The sequence below is a fragment of the Semicossyphus pulcher genome, unplaced genomic scaffold (genome assembly GCF_022749685.1).
Source record: "Semicossyphus pulcher isolate SPU_LCO1_2020_fin unplaced genomic scaffold, fSemPul1.0.p SCAF_12, whole genome shotgun sequence".
Classification (NCBI taxonomy): domain Eukaryota; kingdom Metazoa; phylum Chordata; class Actinopteri; order Labriformes; family Labridae; genus Semicossyphus; species Semicossyphus pulcher.
This window is the reverse complement of record NW_027211626.1, coordinates 13,861,627-13,887,204: the sequence shown is the minus strand read 5'-3', so window position 1 is coordinate 13,887,204 and position 25,578 is coordinate 13,861,627. Positions and strand designations below refer to the sequence as shown.

The 25,578-nt window shown below is 43.6% G+C and overlaps 1 protein-coding gene across 1 annotated transcript in view; it reads left to right on the top strand.

The window, feature by feature from the left end:
• Positions 1-266: 266 nt before the first annotated feature.
• The window catches only part of lrpprc (leucine-rich pentatricopeptide repeat containing), a 59,563-nt gene continuing 34,251 nt past the window's right edge, over positions 267-25,578 (top strand). Inside the window, exons 1-23 of the mRNA XM_069658881.1 lie at positions 267-446; positions 1,258-1,460; positions 1,789-1,911; positions 2,167-2,288; positions 2,522-2,580; positions 2,726-2,812; positions 2,922-3,048; positions 3,213-3,357; positions 3,542-3,699; positions 3,854-3,959; positions 4,070-4,177; positions 10,688-10,806; positions 10,905-10,995; positions 13,250-13,319; positions 15,083-15,110; positions 16,751-16,808; positions 17,588-17,694; positions 18,910-18,987; positions 19,107-19,178; positions 19,318-19,431; positions 19,532-19,662; positions 19,980-20,065; positions 25,234-25,441. Coding sequence (XP_069514982.1) covers positions 268-446; positions 1,258-1,460; positions 1,789-1,911; positions 2,167-2,288; positions 2,522-2,580; positions 2,726-2,812; positions 2,922-3,048; positions 3,213-3,357; positions 3,542-3,699; positions 3,854-3,959; positions 4,070-4,177; positions 10,688-10,806; positions 10,905-10,995; positions 13,250-13,319; positions 15,083-15,110; positions 16,751-16,808; positions 17,588-17,694; positions 18,910-18,987; positions 19,107-19,178; positions 19,318-19,431; positions 19,532-19,662; positions 19,980-20,065; positions 25,234-25,441 — 2,579 coding nt within the window. The 5' untranslated portion in view covers position 267. The remainder of the gene's footprint in view (positions 447-1,257; positions 1,461-1,788; positions 1,912-2,166; positions 2,289-2,521; positions 2,581-2,725; positions 2,813-2,921; positions 3,049-3,212; positions 3,358-3,541; positions 3,700-3,853; positions 3,960-4,069; positions 4,178-10,687; positions 10,807-10,904; positions 10,996-13,249; positions 13,320-15,082; positions 15,111-16,750; positions 16,809-17,587; positions 17,695-18,909; positions 18,988-19,106; positions 19,179-19,317; positions 19,432-19,531; positions 19,663-19,979; positions 20,066-25,233; positions 25,442-25,578) is intronic.

Here is a 25,578-nt window from a genome sequence, read left to right as displayed (position 1 = left end):
CACTCTTCAAGGTGGTAAAGATTGCTCTTTAGTACTACTTTATACTTAATAAATAAGAAAGTATTTAGATATTTTGTCATATAGTTATCTTTAAATAAAGGTATGTACGGTTAGTTTTATTTGTAGTGTTTATCAGAATAAATATGGACTTGCATCACCGTCACAGCACTCATGACCTTAGCCCGCATGCTCTCGTTCGCTGCTCTCGCGGTGCTTTCTTTGACCGGTCACGTGGTGCGGATGCCCTTCCACTGTGCGACGGCAAACATGGCTGCGCTCTTGAGATCAGCCCGGGTACTCAAGTTTTCGCCTTCGGGCTTGCTTCAGATCACAGGCACCAAAAGAACCGGACCGCCGCTCGGTCGGCTGTACAGCGGAGCTCTCGGCGGAAGAGGGACCGGAGTTTGTTCCAGACAGATCAGCCGAGCTTCTGAACATGTGTCCAGGTATCACGTCTGTTAGCCAGTGTAGCTGTGGTCCACGCGTGAGCGTGATGCAGAGATGTCATTGAGGCTCAATGACAACCAGAGACACACGTATACACACATACGACCTGCTGTTCAATGATAGTTTGTTGACATATGTGGCATTATGTCAGAAAAAGATACATACGACATAAATAGTTAGCTAGCTTGTTAGGTAAACATGGCTCCCATTTACACAAGGTGATGATCAGACGTTGTGTAACTAAGCCATGCTCAAAGTCGAGTTCACGACTCAGAATTGAGCCAAATACAGCAACTTAGTTTGTAATCATGATTTGATTGTTAGTATTCAGTGATGTCATCTTTTATTTGATCCTGTGCTAGTAGCGTAGGTAGCTGTTAGCTAAGTAAAAGGCCCATCATTGGAGACTAGACATGAATGTTGTCCTACAGCCTTTAATTTGATTAACATACTTGCTATTTAGCCTTTTAACATTAATTAGACGTTATCATACAATACAGTAGATGATGGATGACAGCCAGGGGTTACTCTGCTGGACCTTTTCCTCTCAAGGTCATACTGATCATTTAGATGTGTATTGTTATCCACTCAACACATCCTGTGCTTTTCAGACTGTTAAGGATAGCTACTGTAAATGTTTTATGTCTAACACACTGAAGAACTATATTAATCTGTCCATTCTTCAACCACGGTTTTCATCGTCAACTGTTTTGTTCCCTCCCTCCTCTCTACCTTGTCTCACCCTTTCTTGATTGTCTTACTTCCATCTATCTCCGCCCCACTCTTTTGTCACTTTACAACCCTCTTCAGTCGCGTGTGGCCATATACAGCGGGGTGTGTGCGTAACTATGCTGTGGCCACAGAGCAGAAAGATGAGTCCAGTGCAGCGGTGCGGACCAAGCAGGTGCAACAGTTTGACTGGGCTCTGGCCAAGCTGGACAGCTCTGTGAGGAGAACGGGTCGCGTCACCAAGACCCTGCTGCTGCGCGTCTTCCATGATATCAGCAGGACAGGTAGGCAGGCCGAGCAATGATCAGGGGGCTTTAAGGAACAGTTACTCAGAGATGTATCCTGTCATTACTCGTTCACATATTAACACTGCTGTAGATTAATTAATGCTTAAGAAAAATCCTCTGCTAGTGAAGGAGCTCGTGTGACAACAGGGAGATGATTTGACATCTCATGAACAATGGCAACATGAATCTGTTGTTTACATTATTTAAATATATATTGAGCAGAGCTTTATGCGTCTTCTCTTCTTAGACAAATTGACTCTTTGCATCTGTTGACATTCTTTTTTCCTCTACCTCCATCCTCACTTCTGTTCCTGTCTGTCTGCAGGTTATCCAAGTGGTAACCAGGCCTTGTTACTGCTGCGTAGTTGTGGTTCCTTGTTGCCAGAGTTACCTCTGCAGGAGCGCAATGATCTGGCACACCGTGTGTGGGACAAGCTGAAGGAGTTAGGCAAGTATTATCTTTCTATTTACCCCTGCTGAACTCAGAAATATTAAACCATGGTTATTAATATTCTTAGTATTAGACTGGGACTAAATAGTGACATAATATACTAAAAGTGATTGTATAGAGTCATCATGCAGTCTATCTTTACATACACAAGGTTCCAGAGAATTACCAGCAGGTTTCTACAATATACATTGTTTGTATTTAGAGATGCAACAGTTGTGTGATGGTACTTATTTTGCACATTGTCCTTCACAGGTGCACAGTATGATGTTAGCCACTACAACGCCTTGCTGAAGGTTTACCTGCAGAATGAGTTCAAATTCTCCCCCACTGACTTCCTGGCCAAGATGGAAGAAGCTAACGTGCTGCCTAACAGAGTAAGTGCTGGAGTGCAGGGTACAATACTCTCAGGTTAGATTACTATTACATTTGCTTGTACCTATCAACCCCAACAACACCAGCGACACAGTTTCATACACCCCTATGAACTTTTAGTTGATATACACATTGTATTATGGATAATGCAAATTAATTATCCACTTCCACTTCTGCACAATGATGTTGAGCGATTCTCGCTCTGTTTAATTCTCTAATTATTTTTCCTGCACAGGTTACCTACCAGAGACTGATCGCAGCCTACTGCCAAGATGGAAATATTGAGGGAGCCAGGTGAGCACACTTTCTCTTCTATTCATAAACAAACAAACAAACAACAGAGTTGATTACAGCTATATCTACAATCAGATCAATTAACCAGCAAGACATCACACCTTTGGACCGGCCCCGGTTTTAACTGTCTTCTCTGCTTTTTCAGCACCATACTGGGTTTCATGAAGAGCAAAGATTTACCCATCACTGATGCAGTTTTCAACTCCCTGGTGACGGGCCATGCTCGTGCAGGGTGAGTGTCGCTGCTTTTGTTCTTATAGTGAATGTTTATCACGCATCATGTTAAAGTTTGGTGCTGAAATTATTGTATTATAAAATACCTGTTATTCGTCACTGTGCAGGGACATCGAGAGTGCTAAGAACATCCTGACTGTGATGCAAGGAGCTGGAATTGAACCGGGTCCTGACACGTATGTGTCACTGTTAAATGCCTATGCTGAGAAGGGAGACATGGACAGTATGAAAAAGGTGTGTGTGTTCATTCAGCTAGTTGTTAGGCAGATGCAGATGAACATTTTATACATCTGTATGTTTTGTGATCTATTTTCCCCTCCTACTTATTCTCTTCATGTGCCACTAAAACTCCCTCTTTCCTTTGCCTCGTTGCCTCTCCTCCTCTTTCTCTCTGTCAGACTCTGGAAGAAGCAGAGAGAGCAGACTGCAGTCTGATGGACAGAGACCTCATGCCGGTCATCTTTACTCTGGGCAGGGCCGGACACGAGCAGCACATCCCAGAGATGGTTGACCGCTTCAGGCATGAGAGGGGTTACGTTCCAGGTACACAGCAGCTGAAGTAATGTCACTGAAAGTCAGGGACAGAGGGCTGGGTGATAATATGATCTTGATAGAAAAAAACAAGCAAAAGATACACATTAAACGACTAACTGATCAGATCTGTTAGTAACCATCTTGTCAGTTTTATGATCCTGAGCAGAATCATAACTTGTTCTTCTTCCTGTAGATTCCATGAACTTGTGTCTGAGCCTCATCACCCAGGGCCTGGAGGACACGGCCTTCTACATCCTGAAGACTTTCCCCACAATGCAGTCTGAAAGCTACAGCACCGACACTGCACACCTGGGCAACTTCTTCCTCAGACACTGTGTCAACATAGGCACGGTAAATGGATGAAATTTAAGTCACCCATAGCTCTCCTAAAAAAACTGTATTACTACAGTATTGTAAGAATTTGATACTAGATAAATTTTAAGGCATGTTGAGTATTAATTTAGATAATCAATTATCAATTATTTGATTTCTTTGTGCGCTTCAGTCACTGGAGAAGCTGGACCGCTATTGCAAAGAGCTCCAGGAGTCAAATCTGCACACCTCACCACTCAGCTTCACTCTGTCCTGTGCTCTGGAGGCCAAGAACATGGGTACAGCACATGTTCAGATTAACTTACATTATTACATTCATCTTTTATTCTTTGTTTTCTTACACACACTCATCTATGTGCATTTGATGATTATTATTTGTTCATTGCAGAGATGTCTTTAGAGCTGATGAAGATTCTGAAGAAGCAGGACTTTCCCATTAGGCCCCACTACTTTTGGCCCCTGCTCACTCAGTGTGCGAAAGAAGACAACACAGCCGGTATGCGCACACACACAAACACATACACACAAGCTTATTATTTTTACTTTGATTCTGCGGTTGAACTACAGCGATAATTTCAATGTGACCACTTTTTTTTGGACCTTTGTTGAATAGCTAGAGTTGTTTAAATGTCCCAAATGAATACTCTACAGATTCGCCTATTTTGTATCAAATTCCTTCTTTCTCTATATTTCCGCACGCTTCCAATAAAAGAGAAAGGGAGAGAAGCAAACCAGACTCTCTCGTGAGAAGCTTGTAGTTGAATTCTTAAGCCACTCCAGCGTCATGTAAACAATCCTATATGTATGTGAGAACCTAATGGGTGCCATAGAGCTGCAAGAAGGAAATAAAAGATGCCTCCCAGCTGTTTGTGCATCCAGTCAAATAGAGCGCCTTCTTTTTAGGTGAGCATGATATTTGCAGTCTACAGGCATTTTTGAGGAGTATAGGGGATTATGACTTCCTCAGTCCTCTGTACCAGAAAGAGCTTTTAAAGGAGTGTTTCCCTCAAATATTAATGCCCCACAGAGTGGTCCAACTGGGACAGATTTCACTGAGCGGGGGCAGTCAAGGGCAAAGAGGTCTGATCCCTGCGTGAGAGAGTTCGAGCAGGAAAGGATGAAACGACACGTACATACAAACTGACTCACTCACACACACACACATGCAGGTCTCTCTGGAGAGCTCTAAGAAAAGATCGCAAAGTTTAGAACTTTGAACAGAGGATCAGAAAGGCACTCTGACTTTCCCCATCTTCAAAGTCTTGCCTGGTGTAGCCGACTGGGTGAATGTCTACAGGACATTGTTTGACTGATCAGTTGTGTCTGTCGGGATAGATTAATGCACTTTGCAACAAGCCATTAATCGCTCTAAAACATTTGATGGAAATTCTTCTTTTTGCAAGGTCTCAAAGGTTTCCTAAAGTTTGCTCGACGATTAAATGAAAACAGCACTTGTGTGTCAGGATGGTCGATCTGGTGACCTTTGCCCCATGACAGGGGGCATCTAATATTCCTTGTTGGGGACCCTGAGGGGATGGCTCACTTGCCCAAAGCTTCCCCCTTGCACATCCAAACACACATACATGAATGCACAGATTGGCTTGAGGTCATTTTGCTCCAGTGGTTGTCCTTGATTCCTCTACAAACCAAACTTTTCTCTGCTCAGTTCTTCACCCCAGTCTTCCTCTGCTCCTTTGCCCCATTTTTTCTTATCAAAGAACCTTGTTCTCAACAGATGGGCGATCCATGTAGGGTCTATATACACGCCTCTAGATGACCCGTGACATTCACAGTGCTGTTTTTACAAGACAAAGGCATTCGACTGAAGTTTAACTACATCACCCTCTGAGTCATTCACTGCCACATTTGAGTTTCGAGCCTGTTATACCTCTGAGCAGTGTGCCTTATTGCACAGTTAAAGGGACAATTTTCAACCTCAGTCATATCATGCTATTATGGGGAGCTAAAAGTGCAATTTGGCTCTGTGCCTTTGGAGGACGCTATCTGCTTCTCCAATGGGCCCTGGAAAACCTCCACCAGACTACATAAAACGCGTCACCTGGTGGAGGCCAGGGAGCTCGCTAAACTACACTTTCTCGTTCAAAATCGTCAGGTTTGAAAAGTAGACTGCAGACCTGAAGATTTTTTTAGACGATCCACCGGTATATTCTTGTCGTATTTCGGATTCTGTACCGCTCTGAGCCGTTGCCTGCAACAAAAACGGTAGTGTTTCACTCCAGCGTCTCTCGCTGGGCCGCTTCTTTCAGAGGGAGGGGTGCAATGCATGCTGGGTGATGTAGGAATGTAGAATGGGCGAAACCACAAGCTGTTTGTACAACTTCCTCCACAGCTATGGCACCAGTTTTAAATATTATTGCTTCTATCGATTACAGAGAACACCAGCTTTATCTGACAGTGGCGGATTGCTCCTTCAACAACAAGCACCATTGATGTCATTGATTCCCGCCATACACGTCTACATTACCGTGGCTAGTTTCACTTTAAAATCAGTCTCTCTCTTTGAAACTTAGCCTATAGTTTGGCTAATATTATAGGATGAAATGACAGAGATGATATTTGTTGTAATATTGCAAAAAAGGACTTTAAATTCAGCTCATGTCCTGAGGAAGGATTGCTATTTTTCCAATCGCTTGTCAGTGGCTGGACTTTTTCTACTCCGCCTTAAGCACATATCAAAGGGTGTCTAACTTTCAGGGGAAAACTGGCATTGATGACTTAAAGTTTGTCTTCTCTATCTGCCACTTAAGACAATTTAATGACTCAGCATTTGCCATTTACCGAATACTGTTCCCGTAATGTGTCTCTGCTGAAGGAAAGCGTTATTTCCTTGTTTTGTTGGTGACGAGCTTGTGGGGGGAAATCATCTCAGTGACAGATAACTGGCACTTGGAGACTTGTCACAGTTCACAACTGATTACGGACGTACCCTGTCAGATGCGTTCAGCAGCGGCTTTGCTTTTAAGTGCTTTATTAATGCTGAGCTGCGGCTCTCTCTTTGGGCTTTTTTAGAGCGATTAATAAATGATGCATTTTGCCCCTGTCAGCTAATTGATGGCATTTGAGCTGGCAGGAAGGAGAAACTGGTTAGACCAGCGCGGCGACGGCGCAGATTGACTTCTCTGTGCTCTCCAGACAGATTCTCAGTTTGAATGGTGAGATGCTTCAGCGCCCGGCTTGGCAGCATGAAGAAGAGGATTAGACATGTGTTTAAACATGCACAACCTCACACACACACACACACAGATATGCGCTCTAACCGCACCGTCTCAGAGCCACACATACACGTCAGACGGCGTCCTCGGTGTGGAAAGAAGGAAGGAAGGAAAGTGGAGAAACTTCTCTTTTGCTCACACACTCGTTTGTTTCCGACAGTGTTAGCCTTAACCCTCATGAATGATGCAGCCTCTCTTTTTTCCCCCCCTTTCTCTCCCTCTCACACTCATTGGCTGCAGGAGGTGTGTGTGTGTGTCCACACTTGTGAGGGGAGGGCTTTCGGGGGGCCAGTGCAGGTGATGTGACTGATGCGGAGTGACTTGATTTCATGTAAATGCAAGCGCTCTGAGGGAATTCACTTTGGATTACGCGCCCCACTGTGCACGGCCCATGAAATATTAAGCGCCGTGTCACTTTTTGTCCACAGGTGTCACTAGCGGGCAGAGAGGGCCGGAGCCGCAGAGTTGCAGGAGAATAAGAGGGGGGGAGGGATGAGGAGGGAGGTGGGGGGAAGAATCCCTTTGCCTTTTGATGAGGTGTGGATTTGGCGGGTTTAGCGGAAGCATATGCTGGCCTATACTTCCCACCTGCCGCCAGCTAGTCACCGCTTGTCAGTCCTTGGACGCAGCGCGCTCTTATCACTTCTGACACGGCGGAGTAAGGAGAAAAAAAAGGAAGGAGAGGGAGGGGAAAGTGCAGAGGAAGGGAGCGTTCTGGCCTCGTGTGTTTTGGGTGACGGGAGACGTAAAGGTCGCCTTGTTTAGTCTGCTGCACCTTCCTCATGTGACCCCATCTTAAACCCTTTCACTCTTTCTTTAACGCACCCCGTCCGTCAAATAGAGCGGTCGCATTAAAGAAGCACTGTCACAGCAATCTGTAATGCGGTCCTCCATGAACTCTATTTAAGGCTCAGCTGAGTTAATTGCTGGGACAAGAGCCAAGCATCACCTTGATAAAGAGAGAAAAAAAAGTGAAGCGAGCAGGGTAAAACTGCAGCTTTTCTTGCTGCATAAAACGCTCTTGTACTGTTTTCAGACAACAAGCGGTCATCGCCTCGCAGCAAACAAATTCCACCTTCAGAGAGTCGCAGACACTGAGAGATAGAGAGACAGATGGTGTTGGAGGCAAAAGAAAAGGAGAAGTGACAGGTACTCATGTCCAAGGACGGGAGGAGATGACAGCGACCGGTTCACTCCACTCCTCTTTTCCTCTCTTTTCTCCGTCCTCACTTCTCGTCTGTGACAGTTAACCTGCAGACATGAATCTGATGGTGATATCTTGTGACCACTGCCATGCTTAACTCACTACTTTGATACTTCTTGCCCGGATGGTATGTCAGGCTTTATGCTGACCAACCTGGAGAGGCCTCTGCTCTTCTCAGTTCTCCTCTGTGCCCAGTCTTTATTTAAATAGTTCAGACAGGAAGAAGGCAAACAGGGTTACTCACATGTGAGGATTATGAGTGAAAAGTAAAAGACCTGGAGGGAGAGCAGTTCAAGTGACACTACCTACATAACATCACATTTAATTTTAAATACTCATTTTTCTTGTATTATTTTCAACTCTTTTTTATTTTGTCGTTTTAGGTTTTTACCAGCTAAATGAGTTTTAAGGCAGCTATGTTTTAGTTGCATGCAGCGCGTTCACATTAGAGGTGGGACAAAATATCGCTACGGCAATAAATCGTCGTCATGCAACATGGCGTAACTCGCACGTTAGGGAACTCCTGCAGAGTTGATTTTTGTTAAAGCCATCACGCCAACACGGCTTATTAGTTACGTCCCTTCCATTTAACATAGTTACATCGGTTTGTGTATACTAAAACACACTACAATGCCGCCAGAGGTTAACAAAGGAGCAAGCACCTCTCAGTCCCACCAGCGGCCTGCTGCGCACGATGCCTCCCCGACTTGTCGTGGCTCTCCTTCACCACCAGAGGCTAGCAGCATGGAGCCCCCCATTACAGATGTAACTGCACTCAAAAGAAAAATGTAGTCTATTTAGACAACCAAGACATCATTGCAATCAACTTTATAAACTTCCTGAGGTCTTAATGTCACCTTGATGTATCTAGTAGACGAACTGTAAAATACAGTTAGGGTGCTTTCACCTGGTCCCTCCTCCACGTCTGTCCTCTCCTCATCTTGCTGCCTGGCTGCATGGCTGTCTCTGCAAGCGTCAACATCGTTAACAACCCACAATGCACTGTTTTTTGGTGTTCTTCCTATGATAGGTCCTACTTTATGTCCGATTGTGTTCTCACCCAAATGGAGCCAGGGTAGCTGTTTACTCCTTTCTGTTGTCTTTCTGCTAAGCTAACATAACAGGCAGCATGTAGAAGCTTCATATTTACTATGTAGGCATTAACGTCGTTTGTGTACGAGAAAATTCTCACTCACAGGTAAACTAATGGCCTTTCTTGGTATCCTGAGCTATTATTACTTAGCTAAGACATGCGCTGACTTTGCCATAAACCTGTCAATAAAGGAAGTAAACAAAAACAGCCTAGGGTTCAAAGGGTTACAGCCTTGATTTGCCCAAAAAAAAACCCCACACAAACAGGCTTGTTGGAAAAGTGCTGATCATGAAAGCTCACTTGCGGAAGCCGGAAATCGCGCGTGCTAGAGAAGGCCGTCTTGTGCATTTCTACGGCCAGCTCTCCATTCACTTGTTTTCCGTCTGTCTGGCTCACCGTGAAATTGATTATGGATTATTCAGGAGGAAAGCAGGTGCTCCCTCTCTTCTTTCATAAAAAAAAGCCTGGATGAAAGCGATTAGGGGGTAAGAATGGACGAGGGGGACGGCGGAGCGGATGGATCCTCCATTGAGAAGAAAGAGGAAGATCGCCTGTTTACTTTTTCTTGAGAGCAGGGTAGATGGATAGTGAGAGGGGCGGATGAATGAGTGATACGGATGGAGGGATGGATGGAGTGGTGCAGGTAGCCTTACCTGGGATAATGCAGCCCCAGACGCAGGTTTTAATGGCGTATAAAAGCCTGGGGCTCATGTTTTATTCAGGTAAGGAGAGAGACTGCCAGGTGAACACATACGTCCCAGGAGGATGCAGAATTACAGAGCCATATATGTGTGTGTGTGTGTGTGTGTGTGTGTGTGGAGTGGAGTGTAAATACACACAGCTCCTTAGGTGTGTCAACTCAAGGAAGCACTTTAGGGTAGTTTGCTGAAGTCCGCATGGGAACAAGTTGTATCGGTACACTGGATGGAGTCATATATAGCATATAGATGCACCTTAAACCGCCTAGCAACACACACTGAGAATACACACACACATGGTGACCCGTCCCGTGTATGTCCTCATTTAGGCCTGTGTCCTTCGTGGCCACGCTCCTAGACACATATGCAAAGTGCTGCAGCGCCTCCTCCACATGTGCACACACTCACACACACACTCACTCTTGCGGGCACACTGAGAGTGCACGAGTGGCTGTTCCATATGCATGTGGCTGTTTTGGCCTCCTTCCCCGGGGCAGGACCTCAGGGCTCTGCCAGAGAGCGGGGCAACGGTGCAAGAGTCCACTTCAGGCCGAGTGCGTGTTTGTGTACATGTATCCTCAAGTTCAGGGTGCAGAGGGAGGCAGCCATTAGCATTTTGTTGATGGAGGATGTGTGTGTGTGTGTGGGAGAGTGACGGAGAGTATGTGCCGTCTTATTTCTCCAGTGCTCACACAGCTGTTTGTTGCATGAATGTAATTAATTTGATGACGCCAACTTCAATTCTGGGAAGTCATGATGGGAATTTTGTGTGTTGCAGGTGTGGTCGAGGTGTTGAAGGGCATGAAGGAGCTCGATGTGACCCCTGATGCCGACACTTTAAGCGGCTACATCTTCCCTGTCTTCCCCAGCATGGAAGCAGCTCGAGAGGCCCTCAAGGTAATCCATAAATCAGTGTGTGTGTGTGTGTGTGTTAAATGAAGTAAGTGTGCATTAAAAAAGTTTTTGCTGACATACGGCTGGTTCTCTTTGTTTAGGAGTCGGGCGTACCTCTGCAGTCTGAGAGCGTCTTGATGTCAGAGGTTCGCTCGTTGGCTGCTAACAACCTGGCCGAACTCTACACCAAATGTAAGCACACACACACACTAACACACACATTTTAACACATTCCAAAGAAGCTCTTCTGCATCTTGGGCACCATTCATCATAAAAATCGCTGCTTCGCCTGCGGGCTAATTGGACCAGCGTTAACACACACACACACACACTCATACATTTGCCCACTTACTCCTCTGTGCTCATCAGGCCTTTTAAGAGATTAGTCTGTGTGAATATGTAAAGAGCGAGAACGAGAGGCGCCTCAACTGGCGGAGGGATGGGATGGAGAAGGCTGTTACATAATGGATGACTCTTCTTGTTTTCTGTCTTTCATCTCGTTTTAGTCTCAAAACATCCACCGCTCGTTTTTCACATACATCGCTTTGTTTCCTCTTTATGTATTTCAGAGTCTCCGGTGGATTTTTGCCACCCTCGCATAATAACGTTTTCTATGTTTTTCAGCATTTTATATACAGCGCACCCTAAGAATGTTTTATGAAGGAAAAGACACCAAACCTTTTGCTGTTTTCAGCATCTTTTAAAGACTTTCCTGCTTTTTTCTTATTTTTATATTATTGTAAATTGAACAAATTTACTTTTTCGACTCATGATCATAAAATCTAACTATTTCAAAATGTGACCTCGGGCAGTGGAAACTCTTAACAGTCGCTTTTCACCATTTTTGACCATTTAGTGGATCATATGAGAGAGTCGGGATGAGTGTAGTTAAATGACACTCACTACTGTAACACTACCTTTGAGATGTTTTTGAGCAGGGCATTAGAAGAGTGAAGTTTTACGGACAGCTATATTGAATTTAGTGACTCTGAGTGTATACAATAAATAATAGCCTGTATTATTTAATCGTTCTTTTTTTAATTGACATTTGGCAGACATCTTAATAAAGTGTATCTTAGTCATTTTACATATCAAACATACACGTTTGCCATAAATCCCAAAAGTTATCTATCAGAGGTGTTTACATACAAAACAAGGGACACAAGTAAAAGCAAACAATGACTGTACAGGTAAGGAGTGATCTCTTTAAAACACAGTCATTCATTTATAAAAATAAAATCAGGCCTACAGGGAGTTACATAGTTAATCAATTTTTCCCAAAAGAGGTCAATTGTTCCAATTCATGATTGCCAAACGCTGTCATCCTCTCCCTTTTATAAATGTCCATTATAACTTCCATCCATGCATTCAGAGAGGAGAGCCATTTTCTAGTAAGAGTCTTTTAACCCGCCACCAGCAGTACATTCATTAAGTATTTATCTTTATTCAGCAGTTCTTTAGGTATATATCCAAGGTATATGGTCTTATATTCCGGGGCAATTATTTAAGAACGTCTTGTACGGCTTCATGTGTCCTTTTCCAGAAGTCCTTAATAACAGAACAATCCTAGAAAATATGGTAATGGTTTGCATTTTGGTTTCCACAGTTTCTCCAGCAAACAGGGAGGTTATTATCGTAATGAGACTTCTTCTAACTTAGCAAATGTTTCCAACTAAACTACCTCCATTTCTGTGTATATCTCTCAATCAATCACAGCCTTGGTCAACAACAATATTTTAAAATCAATGAACAGGAAGCCAGGAAGTTATAATGTGTTGTTTCTTTAACTGATTCTAGGTTTATTCAAAAGGCAACTGGACTTAGTTGAAGTTCATGAAGATGTTTTATCTCTCATCTGAAAGGCTTCCTCAGTTTTAAACTGACTGCTGGATGGAGCTGGAAATATAAGCCTCTGTCTGTCTTCAAGAACGTCAACCAAGTCCAGCTGCCTTTGGATTAAGCTTAGAATTACCATCACCTGGATGACTGATGTTTCTTTAAGTGGTGATAATCCGAGCACCAACATTTTGGCCCAATTGAAAGTGATAGAGGGAAGCCTGACTGTTACCTATATAGAGTGCATTATAGAAATCTAAACAAGACAAAATAAAGGCATGTACAACCTTGCATAAAACCTCAAAGGAAAAGAAGGATTTAACTTGTAGTTAAGTTAACCGTTGAAATATTACTTCATCTCTCAAAACTGTGAGACAAAATCATTAACTTCTCATGTTTGCCACAGCCAGATGTATTTTGGCAGCCCTGTGATATAACGTAAGAAATGAATTAGAATAAGAGTTGTTGCATTTGATTCTGGCCTTGGTTTTGTTGAGTACAGAAGCTGGTTCTCTCGTGTTTCTTTCACCTTAACCCCATCAATGTTTCCTCATGAAACTAAGTTGCTCCTGTCTTTCCCTCTCATCACCCGTCTTTCTCTGTTTTCCAGTGTTGGATCCCTCCTTGCCCTCGTTGGGCCTCGTTGCTTTCCGCAGCAGCCTCATCCTGGGCTTCAGAAAGTGAGTCAATTAGCCCGTCGTGTGTTTACGTCTTAACGTGTTCTCCATCATTTCATATTCCATATTTCTCCATATTTAGCCTCATAACTCCTGACGGGCGTTTTAGGGAGGCCTGTAGCACTATGGAGGTCACTGCGGCATATGCTATGACTATGACATGTGCAGCCTATCACACCATCTACAGCGTCTGTGTCTGTGTCTGTGTGTGTGTGTGTGTGTGTGTGTGTGTGTGTGTGTGTTGTGTGTGTGTGTGTGGGCAGCTGCGGGGAAAAACACTCACACATGCACACACATACGCGGGTGCCTCATGCATATGGAGGCCGTCATCCCTCTGCTCTCGCCCCAAAGCACCGTGGGAGATATGTAAATTAACAGATGCCCACCACTGCCCCTTATACCCAAAACCCCTGCACTGATCTCTCTCTCTCACACACACGCGCACACACTCAGAGTTGGCTGTAGGACCAGGGTCTGACCCGTGGGCTTTTGTTGAAGGGGTGTTTATGAATATTTACGGTTTAACACTACACACCCTCACAGAAGCACTCGGGCCCCTTGAGCGAGGCTGGAGGTGAGTCAAAGAGAAAAGCGCTGACTTGTCTGCGGGGGCCAAAGTTATTTCCTTCGCAATAAAAGCTTTAATACATTCTTAACTTTGAGCTTCACATTCATTGGATGTTTCTGCTTATTACAAACCGTTACTAAAAGTAGAGTCTGTAATGTGTGTGTGTCTCTTTAAGAAATTCTAAGTGGATCCACTAATTCTGTCCCGTCTTTTTTGCCTCTCCTCCATTTGCTCTCATGCATTAACACACACATACACACACCTACACACCCCTCGACCGTTAAGTTGCCTGACAGGGTCATAATTGGGCTTGTCACTTGGGGAGCGTGTGTGTGTGTGTGTTTGTGTGTGAGCGCAGTGTCATTGCAATGCGGGACCTGCCCCTGTCAAAGACAAGGTCAGGGGATAATTTAATCATTAAAGACCTCTTCTTCTTCTCCTCTCATCTCCCCCTCTCTCCTCCTCTCCACCAACTCGCTGACAACGCCAGAAATGTCACACGTTGTCATCATTTAGCCCCTGTGTGTGTGCGTGTGTGTGTGTGAGGATGCGTCTTATGTGGATTTCCAGGCTTTTGTACAGCTGTCTCTCCTCTCTTGTATGGTGGGATTGAGAGTGTCTAACGAACAAATCTGAACCTCTGTCTCGCCTTATTTTGTTGTACTACTCTGTCAATTCAGCAGCTGTGGCAACGTAACACTGTCACTATGATATTTACTTTAATCAGATCCTATTGGCTGTCAGAAAATAAGTTAATTCTACTAAACTTATTACAGCATGTTGTGTCAAGTGAAATTGATATTCCAAACTGGGGGGGTGGGTGAAATTAAATTTTTTTTAAAACAATAAACTAAAGATTTCAAACAAAGTTCCCTTCAGTTTTCAAACTGCAAACGACAAGAAATTGATAATAAAGAGAGCGTTATTTGGAGACACACTTATAACATTGTGTTTTGACGTTTTATATGAAAGAACTGCAGGAATAAAAGTCAAAATGAGGGCAAAGCAGAGTTCGTAGGGTTATGTCTTCATGCGTGCAACTTGAAGGAGAATAAAGCCGTGTTGAAAGTGTGTTTTTTGGAGGTGCTTTTGTAAGTGATGCACATTAACCCTGACATGTTGAAAGGAGTCTTGTTGACCTAGTGGTTTGTGCACGTCGACTGGGTGCTCATGTCTTGTCCTCTACTGCCCCCTGCAGGTCTGACGATGTGGAGAGCATGGTGAAGGTAAGAGGGGAACGAGCCTACATGATTTGACTGCCTGTGTGTGTGTATATATTCCATTGCAGACAAACAGGATTTTGATGATACAGAAAAAGATCCCAAATTTTGAAGAACTTTAAGGAAAGATAATATAACCTAAGAAAGACTTTATTGATCCCCCATTGTGGGAAATTCACTTGTTACAACAGCTCAAAGTAAAAGGACAGGGTAAAACAAGTGATGGCTAAAAAGAAAGCAAGACAAAAAGACAATAAAATACAATAATGATATTAATAATCAATATATACACTATGTACACCTTTCACTCATTGTTCTTGTTTACGTATTTGTACAAAAAAATTGCAAGAACACACACGGTGTGTGTCTTGTTGATAAGGTTGATAAGTAAAGTGAAATATTGCAGAATAACATGACATAATTGCACAGACATAATTGCACGGTGTGGATGAGGTGATAAAAATGCAGAAATATATGTACCAAAATATGATATTATACTATAATGATATATTACAGCAGATATATAAATATAAATAGAAAAACAGTGCAAAGAAGGGAAGTTTATTTATAGAGCGCCATTCATACATAAAGCAATTCAAAGTGCTTTACAAAGTTAAAAACAGAGCGTGAAGAACATTAAAATAAATGTGATGCAAAAACAAAATATATTAAAATAAGAATATGTCCGGTCAGAACACTACAGCAGTATATGCTTACTTCCCTGAGGACGCAGTTACACGTTAAAGTATTAGAAATACCTTTTTTAACTCGTCAGTGAAACGTATTAGTCGTGCTCCACAGAACACTTTGTATCTGCAGGTTCCAAACCCTGGAAAGGTGTTCCCAGAGCTACCTTTTCTCCTGCAAAGGTTCCAAACCCTTGGAGTTGTTCCAACCACACAATTTTTAAAAGCAAAAAAATAGTTTGTTTGTTTAACCTTTGTGTTAATTTTGTCCTTAATTCTACTTCACTGCAAACAACTCTTCTGCTTAGGCCTTCTGTATGTCTTTCTCTGTAGTTATATCTCGTCAGTTATAATTTTTCCTTAGTTAGTAGAATTCCCAGAATTCCTTCCGGTCCCAGGCTCTTACTAAGGTTTTTGAATTCCCAGAATTGTTTTTCTCTTTTGCTTTTTTTCTTATTTAAATAATGAGATAAAAAATTCAGCTGTCAATATAACGGCTTATTCCTGAACAGCGTAGCTATGATAACCACTTTACTCACCATCTGCTCCATAGTCAGTTACATTTAGGAAGAATATACAATATGACAAACGCCATCTGCTGCCTTTTATGCAAATCCCCCTTACGGCACACGGGGCGTATAAATAAAGAAATGTTTAGGATGGATCATTTAGCTTCAGGCAATATAGGCAAGATGGTTTGAGAAAAATAACAACACATTTAATTCACACTAATTTAAAATCTTTCAAATGTCAACCACGACAAAATATTGTTTTGTAGTTTAGGGGAAAAGAAGTTAAAAGACTTGGGGGTTTATTTACTCAAAGAAATGTGAAGGATCGGATCACTTAAAGGGGAATTTAACCCTGAATCCTGTCTGTTACGATGTTATTCTTTCCTCTACCTTCTGTTAAATCATTGTCTCACTGTGTTTGTGTTTAATTTGTTGTTCTTTTATCCAGATTACCGAGCTGTTGAACAAGGACGAGCGCTTCTCCAAAGGAAACTTCAAGCCTGCTGGTGAGTAAACATTTCTGAACACTGTTGTCACTGTGCAGGGAGATATCTGTCTGTGTGTGTGTGTATGTGTGTGTGTGTGTGTGTGTATCATCTATCATCATCCAAACTTGCAGACTGCAGTCTCCGTCTCAGTCACCTTCCAACTATAATTCCGATGACAGAAAAATGCCCGGTGTGTGAGCGCTTGTGTGTGTGTTTACGTTCAGTCTCAGTGGCAGAATACTGCTGACCGGCCCACTTCTCGTCATGAAGCCTGTGTGTGCGTACGTCCAGGTGTGTGTGTGTGTGTGTGAGTGAGTGAAAGACCTGCTCTCTCTGTCTGAGGAAACAGAGCCTGGCTGCTGACACAGTGCTGAGTAGTTAAAAGTGTGTTTGTGTGTGTGGAGCGTTAATGTCGCTCCGTGTCAGTGTGTGTGTGTGTGACACAGAGAGTCCCCAGCGCTGGAACTGGTGTGTGTGCACTGGTGGGAGCGATGGAGACTGTTATCCATGTCACATCCCATTAGACGGCATCTGCGTGTGCCTGTGTGTGTGTTTGTGCGTTTGTGTGTGTGAGAGTTGAAGTAGGGGGAAGCTGTCAGTGCCAGCCAGCGCACATTCACTCACACTCCAGCCCAAAAGCAGCCTCTGTCAGCAGGAAACACAAACACACACTCTGCAGAGGTTACAGAAAAATAGTATAAATGCACAAATGGATGCAGTGACTGACACGGTGGCAAATGAAATGTATTCCCATGACAACTCCTCAATATGTGTGTGTGTGTTTCCATCCCTTCCAGAAACCATGTCCTTCTTCCTGTACGGTCTGATTGAAGGGATGTCAGAGAGGGATGTTCAGGCACAGGAAGAGAAACTGAAGCAATACTTCAATCAACTGCACGCTCAGGTACAAACACACACATACTCGTACTGTAATAAACTGTATATCCAGTTCATTCATAACCTTCCTGCTTTAAAAGAGGCTTACACACTCTGATCTGAGATGATTTGCAGTGTGTAATCACACTTGGATTATTCCCAAATACACACACACACACTGCAGTATACTCTGACATGGCCTCCTCCCTGTGCTCCATTTCTGAACAGTAACGGTTTGAGTTGTTGCATCCAGACATGTTGTGGAAGATTAAATCAGGCTTTACACTTATTGGTTAAAGGTTACGTCTTAACTGGCCGCTTGGAGGTTTTTAAACCTTTTTTGGGGTATTTGAGAGGGGCACAAACTAATCAACATTTGAAAAAAAAAAACTTTTATTCACTGATCATGTTTGGCAGAGCTGCATCTGCAGAAAATACAACAGCATCTCTGCCTTTACATGTTTTACAGACTCTTAGTAGCCCTTATAAGCACTAAGAACAGCTGGAAGGACTGATCATTTGTTTAAATGAGTCCTTAATTAAGAGTAGCGACTTTGGGCTATTGATGAACATTGTTTTTTTACAACAACATGATAATATACATTATTACACACTATTACTAGCTCTTCATACACATCAGTTTGACCAAAGCGCCATAATGAAGCTTCGCTTTTATGCCACCTTTTGCTTTTTTACATTGGTCCACACAACGCCGGCGTAAAAACGCGTGCTTCACACACACAAACAGGGCGCTGTTCTGCCCTGCTGGCTCCGCTGTTTACACTGACACCGTTTCGCCTCTGTTACTACCTCTGATGCCGGCTTAGAGGCGGAACAACTTCACCCCACCGTGTCGCCTCTGTGAGTTTTACATAAAAGATGAGGTGTAATAATCCTGCCTTGAACTGGCAGTGTCTCAGGGGCTACAGATTACTAATTCCTGTTCACTTGGAGTCACAATTTGGTAATTTTGATGTCACCTTAACCTTTGACTTTCTGAACTTAGTTTACCTCCTGGTAAATGTCAATCATATGTGAGTTCAGCAGCATCTAAATGCAACTTTATTTTCAGCAATCATTTCTCTACAAACCTAAACACAAGTTCTGGGAAGCTTTTAACAGAAGCCATCGCTGAGTTTCAGTCAATCTTATGTCAATTTTTCTCCTCCTCCACTAAAAATTCAACAGGTGAGGTTTATTTGTTTCAAAGCTGATCAGTAACCTTCCTCTTGTTTCTCTGCAGAACATCACCATTTCAGGAAACATCTACAGAGGCATCAGGAACCTCCTGGAGTCTTATCACGTCCCAGAGCTCATCAAGGTACAGAGCCTGACCTCCTGTCTCCTCATACAGATCAAATAGTTACTGTTGTTATGTTTGCTTTGTGATGTAGATGTTTGATGTCAAACGTTAACTCGGTGCTTGCTTGTGTGTGTCAGGATGTGATGGTTTTGGTGGACCCCAAAGAGCGAGTGTCCAATGGCTCTGCACCTGCTTTGCCCCGTTTCACTGTAAGTAGGACAGTGTGAGGGAGAAAAATGCACACAAAATAATAAAAGTTTATTTCTCCATCTTTGCCTGTAAGTGACGTTGTGTCTTTATGCATGTATTTGGCCATGTACATGTTTAACACCTCTGCGTCTTTATCAGCCAATCGAGGGAAGGGCTGTGGCTCTTGAGAGGAAAATCGAGCAACTGAAAGCGGAGAACAAACCAATAGGCCCCCTTGTCAGACAAGCCATCCTAGCTCTCTGTGCTGAGGAGGTAATGCTTTTTAGCGTGACTCACTGAAACTCATCCTTTTTCTTTAGATAAGTTGCTTTGTCTTTGCGTTCAGTCCTGAGACTTTTTGTTGTGTAATCAGAACCTGCAGTGCGCCCTTGAGCTGAAGCAGCAGCACGAGGAGGAGATGACAGCCAGCTCCTACGCCATCCTCATCAACCTGTGCTGTCGCCACGACAATTTGGAGGAGGCGCTCAACCTGAAGAGGGAATTGTGAGTGGAGCTGGATACACACACAAATACTCTACACACACACACACAAGGCAGCACTGCGACCAGTATTAGGCCATTAAAGTTTAACTTGAGTGGTATTAGGGGAGACATTAATGCAGGGTCCAGCCACTCTGTTGACTGGCTAAAACACAGGAAACTCTCCCCTCTTCGTCCCTCGTTTCCTTCTCTTTACTCACCACCTGGTTCCTGCGTCAGACTGAACTCCAACAGGAGAACGTACAATAGATGAACTCCATTAATGTAAGTGGAATACATTAACCTAGTCTGTCTTTCTCTCTCTGTGTCTCTGTCTTCAGGAGTCGGAAGGACTCCTCAGTAGCGCTGAGTGCCAGTAAATACATCAGCCTGGTCAAGATCCTCTGTAAGAACGGCAGAGTGGACGGTAAGTTCGTGTTGGGCTGCAACTTCTGATTACATTCACACCGCTATTTTCATTTGATTCATCAATCATGCCTCTAAAGTTTCAGGTAAGTAAGCTGGATCACAGTAGATCCGGCTTCAACTTAAAAAGGCCTTCACTTGTGGATGTGTGTGTGTGTCACCCGCTCTGTCACCGTCTGTCCCTCTCCCTCCCTCAAACCACATTAGCCGGCCATTTTCAGAATGCTACGGTGGGTTTCCTTCAGCCCATCGAAGACCCAATTACCATCAGTTTTGCCGCTCTGCTTTTTGCACACAATGACAGGCAAAATGTTTCCCTTGTCTGTCCTCGCCTCGCCTCCCCTCCCCTCCTCTCCCTCTCTCTCCGTCTTCGCCTCTGTCTCTCTATCTGACCCGGTCTGTCTCGAAGCGTGTCATTCTCTCATTCTCCCCCCCTCGCGCACATCCGCGTCAGTGAGAAATGAGAGAGGGGGAAAATTACAGGACTGTGTGTATTTTTCCAGAATTATTGAAATCCGCCTTGATGCTAATGGCAGATCATGTCCGCCGAAGTGCTTGAGCATTTCGCACACACACACACACACACACACACACACACACACACACACATGGTGACACACAAATTTGCATGTGAATTCAAGCAAAAGGCATTTGGTGGGCAACACAGTTGGTGTGTCCGTCTGTGTGTGTGTCGGGGTGTGTATAGGCAGCGCTAACGCATTTGCCATTAGCCAGAGTGTGCATATGGAGGGGACGCTTGTCAGGCACATTAGCACACATGGCTAACCTTGATGTTAGCCTGTCCCCACCCAGACGCAGGTCCGCCTGGCTCCCAGCACACACCAGGCCCAGCTGAAGATCATGTCTCCTGGCATCTTGCTTTATTTCTCACCCTCTCTAATGGCTTTGTTGTTTTTGCCCTTGGTTCAAAGCCTCCCGTCCCACTTTGCTAGGCAACTTTTTTTCCACCTTACTTCTTCCTTTTGACTTTATGTCACCTTCTTTCCACCTTTTGTTCTTTTACAGTTTTCATAAGAACTTCAGTCTTCTCACAAATTAATTTCCGTCTGCTGCTCGCTCATCATCTCCATCACGGTCCTTCAATCTACACATCTGTCTTCACATCTGTCCATACATCCATCTGTCCAGCGACCATCTTTAAATATATGTCATTTATTTCTGGATGATTTGGTTGGAAAAACAATCGCAACAGTGTTATCCTATAATTATCGCAGATTATATTGAACTTACATATTACAATGTTACAATTACATTTTACATTTTACAATTAAATATTTCATGGTTCGATAAATGGATAAAAACAAAGTAACAATGTAAATACATATCTATACTATAAACCTATAGACACACATGTATACAGGTTTGGTTAAGCATGGATGTATAAAAAAATTAACATTAACAAAAATTGGAAAATAAAATTATGCATCACAGGTTCCCCCTAAAAATAATGAAATGTACACGTCTAATACTTACCTCAATACCCCACTCTGCATTATGCTCCGTTCACACTGCGTTAAGAAAACAACCCCCCTCAGTAACTTCCCTAAATGAACATAACTGTTTACAAATTATTGCTGCCATTCAAAGCGAATCAATATAATATGGTTAACTTGTTTAACTGTAGTGATCTCTGATCATATGGCAACGTAAACAAGCACCAGCACCCCTGTAAACTAGCTTTTTGGGGGCGCTGGTTTAGCTCAGTGGGTAGAGCTTACACGCCATAAACAGAGGCTATAGTCCATGACGCAGCGGCCGCAGGCTCGACTCCCGCCCTCGGCCCTTTGCTGCATGTCATCCCCCACTCTCTCCAACCAATATTTCCTGTCTTTCTTCAGCTGTCCTATTATAAAAAGGCAAAATGCCCCCTTAAAAAAAATAGCTTTTCAAATTCCACATGAATCATTCTATAACAACTAATGTGACTATTGTTTTTTAGTTCCTACCATATGCATAGAAAGTTTCCAGAAAATTCCAACACTGTAAACTAAAATCAGATACATTTTTACGTTAACTAGTGTTCTTTTTTGTAGTGATTTTCCCACTGTCAATAGCTAAACTGAAGTTATGGTGTAACACTGTGATCGCTCACTGTTATGGGCAGTGGAAAACCATATTATTAGATCACCTGTTTGTCGTTCTCATACCAGAATAAATCCTTTAACCTCTTGATCCTGAGATTTAGTAAACTTGCCATACACATAAACTTGTGCTTCAGGAGCCTGAACGCCCCTTTACCTCTTTCATCCTTCTCTTCTCTCCCTCCATCTTTTAAATGCACCTCTCTTCTATCACTGAGCATCTCTTTGACCTGCCCTTGCGCCCCTGCCTCCATCTGTCCATCCTCCCACTTTGGTAAACACAACTTGTTCTGGCATTAGGTGGTCCTGGACTTGTCTCTCTGTGTGTGTGTGTTTGTGTGTGTGTGTGTGTGTTTTAGGATAGAGACATCACCAGCAGTCATGCAACATTAGATGAACCATTGAGCTGTGTGATGTTTGTTTACCTGGCCTGTCTGCCTGCCCATCTTTTGATATGTGTGCGTGTTTGTGTGTGTGTGTGTGTGTTCTGGCTCGCTTTGCTGGCCACGATGCTCGGCTGAGCTGATGGATATGCATACTGGCTAAACGGAGAGATGGAGGGAGAACGAGGAGGGGGGGGAAAGGGTTTGGACGTTGGACGAAGGGATGTTAGCTAGTGTAGCTCCATTTGTGCAGATCAACTCCAACCCATTGGTCTCGGTGATTAGCGGGTCTGTCAGAGTGTGATGGAGAGAGGTATGATAGAAGGAGGGAGGGAGGGACACATGGAGAGAGGCAGAGAGAGAGAATTAGTTACAACTAAAGTGATGAACATTACAGACCTGACAACAGGTCAGGTCATTACAGGCCAATTGTTTAATGTTGATACCACCATCTGTGTTCAGGTTGTTTTTTATACCCTGCAGCCTTTGTTCAGTTTGTATTTCTATGTCGAAGTTCTATGTTTAAGTTACCTGAAATACTTTCTTCCTTAATGTCCACATTTGTTTTATTTAGTTGCATTGCTGTTGGATGATAACCTGAATGACATCATCCAGCTATCCCTTATCTTTACCGCTTGAGGGTCGCAGGGGGGGCTGAAGCCTATCCCAGCTGTCATTGGGCGAGAGGCGGGGTTACATCTGACTGATCGTCAGTCAATCACAGGGCTGAAAGACAACAGACAGACAGTTGCGCTCAAGTTCCCATATGGTGTTAATTTTAGAGTCACCAATTAACGTAGTGAGCATGGCCCAATCCCAATCTCCACCCTAAAGCCTAAGCACTGAACCCTCACGAACTTCAGGCGTGCAGTGCGTGAGTGCTTAAGTCTGTGAGGGTTTGAGAGCTGCATAAAAGTGAGGAATGGGACACACTATCATGACACCACACGTTGCCTGGAAACAAGATGCATGATAGTGTTTACATATTTTAGCAAACTATCAAAAGTCAGAAAGGCACAAACATTTCTAAAAACGTTAATAAATAACCACAAAAGTGATGAACCACATGGTGTCACTTACAGATGAACGTAGGCTATTTGCAGTTCCTGTCAGCGTCCATGCTCACTTTGTTTTTAATTTAGTTTTTTTGGTTCAAACTTTATTAAATACTACTTTAATATACGGACAGTTGTTTACATTTAGTGTGGGGCTGGACAATCATGTTTGCATACGTTAGCAACCCACGCATGAACGAAACATGCAAACTCTACACAGAAACCTTTTCTGTAAAGCGACAAATAAAGGCATAAAAGCCCAAAAAATAATCTTTCAAAAAAAATGTACATGACAATGTTGACAAAACTTTGCCCCTTTTTGTTCATCATTCTTGTCACTCTCTCATCCAGCTTACCAAACTTACCCCTCTAACAAGCTTCATCCCTCTCTTATTATCTCCCCCCCTGTTTAGCTGTGTCTCCTCCAATGCCAGCCACCCCGACTCCACCCTTCCTTCCTTTATTTTCCTCTGTCCCATTAAATCTGTGACAGCCTTTGCTTCCCATCGCCATAACAACTGGCACAGAGAGGTGGAGAGTCAGAGAGACAGACTGAAATTAGGATGCCAAAGCACTCACCAGTGGCCCTGTCCCTCAGCCCACAAGTGTGTGTGTGTGTGTGTGGAGAGTAACACTCCTGTTTGAGGGGTTTTGTTATATTACCATCTCCTGAAGTAGGTGTTAGTAGTGTTTTTATTCCTACATTTTGTCCCCTTTTATTTTATTTGCCTTCTGTGTTTCATCCAGCAAGAGCAAGGAGTTGAGTTGAGTGAAAATAAAGCAAGAGGCTGATATCAGACTGCAGTTTGAACAACTTGATTAATACACATTATTCAAATATATTCTGTGTATGTGCATCTCTCCATCTCCTTCCTCTCAGTCTTGCTGTATAGATTAGTGTCTGTGGTGGAGAGCGGCTGTATCGCTGTCAGCCCATTAGCAGCTGTCTAAATAGACAGTAAACGCATCTTAATTACCTTACTCTGATACACCACATATCCACACACACACACACACGCACGCACGCATCCCTTTTCATCATTTAGCCCCTAGTGTTGGCCAGATGGGCGCGTGGCCCGGTAAAAAGCCATCCATTACCGGCTGGACTTGACCAAACTGATCCACCCCTCAGCCCGCTTACCGGGGTCTCTCCGGGGCCACGGCGGGCCCTTGTCGCCACATACCTATAATTTAGCCCCCCAAGTGCTTTCTACATGGCCACGGCAAAAAGCCGGCCTCCATTGTAGGGGTCCTGTAATTGTAGTCTCGTTTAGAAAACCGCAAGTAGCAATTAGCGCAGAGTTGGCATTATACGGGGTTGGATTTGCATCCCTGCTGGGTGCAAAATGCTGTTTTAATATGGGTTTGTTTTCCCCACATGGAATTAGCTAAAGGGGCCTTTTATCATACTCACACACCCAACTCTTCTCGCAGCCAAGCTCTGCCCACCGCTCGCTTTCTCTCTCCTCGTCTCTCTGCATTATCTCTCTTTCTTCTTGTCTTTTGCTCCTTTACATTCATCCTTTTATCCCTCTTTACCTTTAACTCACTCTGAGCACTACTTCATCTGGCATCCCCGACATCTTTCTTCACATTAACATTTTCTCTCTTTCTCTCCCTCCATCACAGAGGCTTTGGACATACTGAAGGAGATGAAGGAGAAGGACGTGGCAATGGATGACACACATGTCAGCATGCTCTATCACATGCTTAATGCTTTAGTGGCCAAAGGCGACGTCCAAACCATCCAACGGCTGCTGGACACCATCTTCACCCTCGGACTGGCCAAGACCTCTGCCAATCTCACCTCACCCCTGGTCACTGCCTACCTGGAAAGGTAAAACTTGTGATTCATACACAGAGATACACCTGGGCCACATAGACACATATTTAATGTAAAAACATGAATTTGTTGTGTTTTTATTTGTATGGCTAGAGTTCTCGACTAACCAGCCAACCAGCTCACTTTTGTTT